Below are 7,981 nucleotides of genomic sequence, written 5' to 3'. Positions count from 1 at the left end.
TATTATATATAATATATAGTATTATATATAATATATTATATATATAAATATTAAATGTTTAGTAAATAATAATAAAAAATAATTGACTTATATTATTATAAATTAAACAATAAATAAATAATATTTCAATATAAAATAAAAAAATTTTAAAAATATAGATAATCAAAATATAAAAAAATGTATATATATTTTTAAATTAAAAAATATATAAAGATAGTACAAAATGACAATATAAAAATTTCAAAATAAAATAAAAATAAATTATATAATGTTTAAAATATAATATTTTGTTAATGGGATATATATTTTTTACAATTATATTATTTTAAGAATTTTTATTATTCTCATTTTATTAGATTTTGTATTTTTGGTTATACAAATAATCTTTTCTGTTTAGAAGTTAAACCGTTATTTCAAAATTGTGCGCAAGATGACGTAATATATCTTGATTGGACCAACATTATAATGTGAACGGTTTCTATTCAGCACAGTTTACATTTGTTTGAGAAAGTGAGCGGATATAGTTGTATCAGTTAGTTTTAAATAGATATATAAGGTAATAGGTATATAATGTAATTGTATATTTCTTCAATTGGACATCTTTTACTTGACTACAATCATTTATTGAAATTAACGATATCTATTATAGTGTGGAACACTTTATCTTGCTCAAGAAACCTATAAAAGAACAAGAGTGTTATCTGAATAAGTAAAGCAAAAACTTATAAAGCAGTAAATGTATTTTTATGGAAGACTAAAGTATGGATCAATTTTGTGGTACTGAATTTTGGGTAAGAATGCATGTTCTATTTGTTCTTTCGTTATGTTTTTGTTTTATTTGTATCACTCAAAAATTCACTTGAAATATGTTTTTGATTAAATAGTTGATTAATAATATTATTTAATAAATATATATTAAATATATATAAATAATATTATTTAGTAAATATATAAAAATATAAAGATATATAATATAATATACTTTTGTAGTAAATTTTAAAATAAAATTTAATTTATGTGTGATTTTATTATTTTTATTATTTTATTTTTTTATTTAAAAAAATTTATATAGATAATTTCTATAGATAATTTATTTTTTACATTGTAGAACTATAATTTAATATGGAATACAGATGACCCAGAGATTACAGAATGTTTTCAGAAAACTGTATTAGTATGGGTACCATGTGCATTTTTATGGTTATTCTCTGGAATAGAAATTTATTATTTCTTAAACAGCAAAAATAAAAATATTCCATATACATGGTTATTTATTTCTAAACAAATACTCATAATAACTCTAATTTTACTTAATATTGTTGATTTAGGAATAGCTATACATAAAAGTACTTATGAAAAAGTTTATAATGTTGATTATTGTACACCAATTATAAAAATTGTTACCTTTGTAAGTATCATTTATAAATTTTTAAAAAAATTAGAAAATATATATTGTAATAATGTTATTCTATTAATTCTTTTATAGCTTAAGACAAGTATTTTAGTAACATATAATAGGAAATATGGAATGCGAACTTCTGGATTATTATTTTTATTTTGGTTTCTACTTGCTTTATGTGGAATTATTGAGTATAGAAGTTTATTAAAATTATACATAAATAAGGTATGTTATTAATTATTGTTATGAAATAATCAACAATTAATTGAAATTATTTTATATAATATTAATGATTATATTAATGATTAATTGACAGATTTATTTATTTATTTTTTATATATTAGATTATTTTATATATTTTATAGATTATTTTATATATATAGATTATATATAAGATTATATTGCAATCCTTAATATTAATATTGAAAGAATTTTTTTATATATATTAACTTCTTTTATATATTTTTTTTTTTTTAGAATGAAATCTCTTATTCATTTATATCATATATGATATATTATCCAATAGTGATATTTTTATTCTTATTGAATTTCTTGGTTGATGCTGAACCTAAATATTCTAAATATCCCAGGGTAATAATATTTTTGATAAATCATATTATAATTAAAATGAAAAATATTAGAATATTAATTTTATATATTGTATTTATAGGCTGAAAAACCATGTCCAGAACAAAAATCTTCCTTTCCAGGAAAAATCTTTTTTAGTTGGTTTGACTCAATGGCATGGAAAGGTTTTAAAAAACCTTTAGAAATTACAGATCTATGGTCCATAAATCCAGAAGATACAGCTAAAGAAATTGTACCTAAATTTGAGAAATATTGGAAGAAAAATTCACAAAAAAGAAACAAGTGAGTGTGATATTTATAAATATTTAATATTAGAGAATAAAAATTAAACAAAAATTAATAAAGTTAATAAAGTAAAAGAATTTAAGTAGAAATCAATTAATAAACCAAAAGAATTTTATTATATATTATATTAGTAATAAGATATAAATTCACTTTTGCTAACAAGAGTATTTTGGACTTACTTTAGGTAAGTTAATTAAATTGTATATATGATTAAATATGTAAATATGTTTTATTTTTACTTACTTTTAGTGTACAAAATACTAAAGCATCATTCAGAAAAGGATCTGGCCAAGTAAATTTCAATAATGAATATAAAAAGAAAACATCATCAGTTTTGCCTCCCCTTTGCAAAGCTTTTGGTGCCACGTTTTTATTTGGTGCAGTACTTAAATTTGTACAAGATATTATAACTTTTGTTAGTCCACAAATATTACAGTAAGTAAATAGATATTTTAACTAACTTTTTATTTTAAATTAATAGTTTTTAGAATTACAATTACAAATTAAAATATTTTTAATATAGGTTACTTATCGATTTTATTAAAGGACGTGAACCACTATGGAAAGGCTATTTTTATGCAGTTTTACTATTAATTACAGCCATATTTCAAACATTAGTTTTATCTCAGTATTTTCATCGTATGTTTTTAGTTGGATTACGAATACGTACTGCTTTAATTGCAGCAATTTATCGGAAAGCATTGAGAATGTCTAATGCTGCAAGAAAAGAGTCAACAGTTGGTGAAATAGTAAATCTAATGTCTGTGGATGCACAAAGATTTATGGATTTAACAGCATATATAAATATGATTTGGTCTGCACCATTGCAAATAGTCTTAGCATTATATTTTTTATGGGATATTTTGGGACCAGCTGTACTTGCTGGATTAGCTGTTTTACTTATTCTTATCCCAATAAATGTCTTAATTACTAATAGAGTTAAAACATTGCAAATTAGACAAATGAAACATAAAGATGAAAGAGTTAAATTAATGAATGAAGTACTTAATGGTATAAAAGTATTAAAACTATATGCATGGGAACCTTCATTTGAGGAACAAATACTAAAAATACGAACAAAAGAAATTAAAGTACTTAAGGAAACAGCATATCTTAATTCTGGAACAAGTTTTATTTGGTCCTTTGCACCCTTTTTAGTAAGTTTTTAAATCAAATTATATCATTAAGAGAGAAAGTGATTTTTTATTTATTTTTGTTCATTATTTATTTATTTATTTATTTATTTATTTATTTATTTATTTATTTATTTATGTATAACTTTTACTTTATAGGTTTCATTGGTATCCTTTGCAACATATGTACTTATAGATGAAAATAATCGTTTAGACAGTACAAAAGCTTTTGTTTCACTCAGTCTTTTTAATATCTTAAGGTTTCCTCTTTCTATATTACCTATGATGATTGGTAACATGGTTCAAGTAAATAAAAATTTTTTATATTCAATACAATATATACAATTCAATACAATACATATAATTTTCATTTTTTAATATAATATAATATAATATAATTTAGGCTTATGTTTCTGTGAAACGTATTAATAAATTCATGAATACAGAAGAGTTAGATCCAAATAATGTTCAACATGATTTATCTGAATGTAAGTTCCTAATAATTTTTATGTATTTATAAATATTATATATCGAATATATCATATATATTAATATAATATAGCATATACATTACTAATTGAAAATGGCACCTTCATATGGGATATGGAAAATATTGATAGACCAACATTAAGAAATATCAATCTCCAAGTGGAACAGGGTCAATTAATAGCTGTTGTTGGCACTGTAGGATCTGGAAAAAGCTCTCTTTTATCAGCCCTTCTTGGAGAAATGGAGAAGATAAATGGCAGAGTTAATACAAAAGTAAATATTTTGTTACTTAAATGAAAACATTTTTTAATATGATAAATAATTTTATTATTTGTTTATTTTACATATAATAGGGTTCTATTGCATATGTATCTCAACAAGCATGGATTCAAAATGCATCATTACAAGATAATGTTTTATTTGGAAAATCATTACACAAAAATTTATACAATCGTGTAATTGAAGCATGTGCATTAACTCCAGACTTAAAAGTGTTGCCTGCAGGTGATCAAACTGAAATTGGAGAAAAAGGAATAAATTTATCTGGTGGACAAAAACAAAGAGTATCATTGGCCAGAGCAGTATATAATGATTCCGATATTTATTTTTTGGATGATCCATTAAGTGCAGTAGATTCACATGTTGGAAAACATATATTTGAAAATGTAATTGGCTCTAGTGGTTTGCTTAAGAAGAAAACAAGAATACTCGTCACACATGGTATCACTTATTTGCCAGAAGTAGATAACATTATTGTTCTTAAAGATGGTGAAATAACAGAAGTTGGAACTTACAAACAACTTTTAGAGAAAAGGGGAGCCTTTTCTGAGTTTTTAGTGCAACATCTTCAGGAAGGTATGTATCACTTTTTTAATTTTTCTTTTTTCTATTTAGGTTTTATATTAATTTTTAATTATATTTTTCATGAATCTAAGTTGGAAATCGTAAGTCAGTGAAAAAAGTAATTACGATTCCTTTTCCTACTTCAATTTGTGTGATTGTCCACAAAATGGTTTATATTGCATTTGGCTTGTGATGTTAGAGTATCAATGATGTTAGTATTTTTTGCAATTTGCTACTCTTAAAACTTATCAGCTGGCTTGTAGCATAAAGTAATCTACACTACAATTTTATTTTTTAGTATTCTCTTTTATATAATCTTTTTTTTTTATTCAAAAAAAAAAAGATATATAAAAGATTATAATGCATGTTAAATTTAAACCAGAAACTTATTGAAATGAAATATATAATTAGTATTATACATATATAATTCTTTTTATGATTTATTTCTAATTTATTGAAATTAATAATCATGATTTGCCGAATGCATTTGAAATTTTATTTTAACAAGTAAATCAAAGTAAATCCTATTATGTTATTATTTTTTAATTTTGTGTAATTTATTTTTGAATATGTTGTGTATTTTTTATAATAAATTTAAAATAGTACATGCTGATGGTGAATCAGAAGCAGATCTTCATGAAATTAAACAACATTTGGAATCTACAATTGGATCAAATGAATTACAACAAAAATTAACAAGAGGTAAATCAAGAATGTCAGAAAGTCAAAGTGAATCTGGTTCTATAGCTGATAGAAAATCTTTAAATGGTTCATTAAAGAGGTAAAATTATTTCAATTATATGTTCGATGTTATGCATAATAAAATTTCTACTTAGAAGAATATATGTATTTTATATTTTTTAGACAATATTCTACAAGTAGTCAACAATCTGGTACTTATGAAAATAGTAATATAAAAGAAGCAAAGTTATTATCTCCAAAATCAGGAGGAAAATTAATAGAAGTAGAAAAAACTGAAACTGGAAGTGTAAGTTTTTTTTTTTTTATTTTATAAAATAATTTATTGAATAAATTTTAATTATATATTATTTTTATTAAGGTTAAATGGCGAGTCTATTCTCACTATTTTAAATCCATTGGTTGGTTTTTATCAATATCCACTATTATAATGAACGCTATTTTTCAAGGATTTAGTATTGGTTCAAATACTTGGCTCAGTATGTGGTCAGATGATAATTTAACAGATGTTAATAATACGGTTGATCACATTAAACAAAACATGTATCTTGGAGTATATGGTGGACTTGGCCTTGGCCAAGGTATGTGTTTAAAAATTTATAATCATTTATTTCTCGTTTTATTTTGTTTATTAATAATTCTTAGAATTACAATTTTAAAAAAATCATTGTGTAAGGTAAGTTTAAGTTTAAATTATGTCATGATCCAATATACAACGACTATTTTATTTATTTATTATTAAATTTTATTTGAAAGGCATGTTCCTTCACAGATTACACAGTTTTGGGGAAATTAAATTTTAAACTATAAACAAAATATGTATTTATATGACTCTGAAACTAACTATGTATTAATATCATAAAATCATTATTTCCTTAAAAATTTGTTTTGAAATTTTAAGTACGCAATTAACATTAAAACATTAACAAAATCTAACTAGTAATTAAAATATTAGTGCGAGTGCAGTTTGCTGTGTCAATAGAATATTTATAAATTAAATAAAAGCTTTGTAGAAATATATTGTTTAAGTGCAATTACCTTAATTATTATTCAAAATTAATTTTTGTTTCGCATGTACTTATTTATTTTATCTTATTTCTTATGTATGTAAGTTCATGCAATATTTATGTACAATATTTCAGCATGAAGTAGCAAATAACAAAGCTTTTTATCATTTATCTATTACTAAAATACATAGATTTTATATCTTTTATATATTAAGTGTTCATATTCATCACAATTAAATTATAAGAATTTCAAGTGTTTTTTTTAATATATAAATAAATATATATATATCATTCTATTATATTAATAAAAAAATAAATAATCATGTAAAAATATATGTTTAATTGGATAAAAAAATAAATTATATTGATTTTTATAATATCTTCTAATTAAATTGGTAAAAAATATTGTATAAATTATTCAATGTTATTTTTCATATTATAAATACTTGTCAAATTTTGTTTTATTTGAAATTATAATTTTAAAAATATATATTAGATAATATTTTTATCATCAAATATTATGTTTATAAATATTAAATAAAAAAATATAATTAATTCGCAAAATAAGAAAATTTATTATTATTCTATATAAAATATAATAATAAAAAAAAACAATAGTAATAATAATAACAATATCAATAATAATAAGAATCACACTACTGCATGTTTATTAATTTATTTATATTGTATAGATTAGGATAAATAAATTTAGTACAAGAATTTATTTATATTTTTTTAATAATATATGTCATAATATATAATCAGTATTTTCTAATTATGCACCTCAATACATGTGTAACTGCAGAAAGGAACTTGCACATGGTATTAGGTAGATGATATAATAAAAATCAGATTTATTGCTAAGAAAATTAATTTTTCATTTTTTGATTTATAATGTACATAAAATACAAATATTGCAAAAACTGATACAGTCCCTGATATATAATTATCAGGTTTAATGATATACCAAAGTTATCACCAATCATTGTAGGCATGACAGTGCTTGGAGGGGCATTATTCTTGGCAAAAGGAACAATACGCGCTTCCGTGCATCTCTTCGAGAGTACGTTGCAACGTGTTCTCCGGAATCCAATGTCATTCTTTGACCAAACTCCAACTGGTCGAATTCTTAATCGACTCTCTAAAGATACTGATGTCATTGATAATACGCTGCCATCCATACTGCGTTCTTGGATTACTTGCCTCTTTGGGGTATGATATTTTCACGTTGTAAATATTGTGCTTAACAAATTTTGATCAAAAATTATAAATTAAGATTATATCCACTTACGCAGTGGCTATATTTAAAAACAAAAATTCTAATCTCATTCACATATAATTATTCATTTTACATGTATTGTTCTGTAAACTTGCTATTAAAAAAAAATCATAAATTTTTAAAACTTTTGAAAAAAGTTATAAAAATGAATTAAAAATATTTGCATGCTTAAATAAAGTAGAGTTTCATGGATTAATTAATTTAAAAAAATATATTTTATAATATATAACGTATATATAATAATATATATATATATTTT

General features: G+C 22.0%; 1 protein-coding gene across 1 annotated transcript in view; it reads left to right on the top strand.

Moving 5' to 3' along the window:
- Positions 1-408: 408 nt before the first annotated feature.
- LOC102672882 (multidrug resistance-associated protein 1) overlaps positions 409-7,981 on the top strand; it is a 12,709-nt gene continuing 5,136 nt past the window's right edge. The window contains exons 1-18 of the mRNA XM_006612168.2: positions 409-556; positions 650-791; positions 1,109-1,408; positions 1,487-1,624; positions 1,877-1,990; positions 2,070-2,269; positions 2,436-2,456; positions 2,522-2,707; positions 2,796-3,429; positions 3,565-3,711; positions 3,809-3,893; positions 3,968-4,167; positions 4,248-4,749; positions 4,830-4,838; positions 5,341-5,518; positions 5,602-5,725; positions 5,798-6,017; positions 7,435-7,655. Of these exons, the coding sequence (XP_006612231.1) occupies positions 762-791; positions 1,109-1,408; positions 1,487-1,624; positions 1,877-1,990; positions 2,070-2,269; positions 2,436-2,456; positions 2,522-2,707; positions 2,796-3,429; positions 3,565-3,711; positions 3,809-3,893; positions 3,968-4,167; positions 4,248-4,749; positions 4,830-4,838; positions 5,341-5,518; positions 5,602-5,725; positions 5,798-6,017; positions 7,435-7,655 (3,309 nt within the window). The 5' untranslated portion in view covers positions 409-556; positions 650-761. The remainder of the gene's footprint in view (positions 557-649; positions 792-1,108; positions 1,409-1,486; positions 1,625-1,876; positions 1,991-2,069; positions 2,270-2,435; positions 2,457-2,521; positions 2,708-2,795; positions 3,430-3,564; positions 3,712-3,808; positions 3,894-3,967; positions 4,168-4,247; positions 4,750-4,829; positions 4,839-5,340; positions 5,519-5,601; positions 5,726-5,797; positions 6,018-7,434; positions 7,656-7,981) is intronic.

This window comes from Apis dorsata, unplaced genomic scaffold (assembly GCF_000469605.1).
Source record: "Apis dorsata unplaced genomic scaffold, Apis dorsata 1.3 scaffold_99, whole genome shotgun sequence".
NCBI classification, from domain to species: domain Eukaryota; kingdom Metazoa; phylum Arthropoda; class Insecta; order Hymenoptera; family Apidae; genus Apis; species Apis dorsata.
This window is presented reverse-complemented; position numbering and strand designations above follow the sequence as displayed.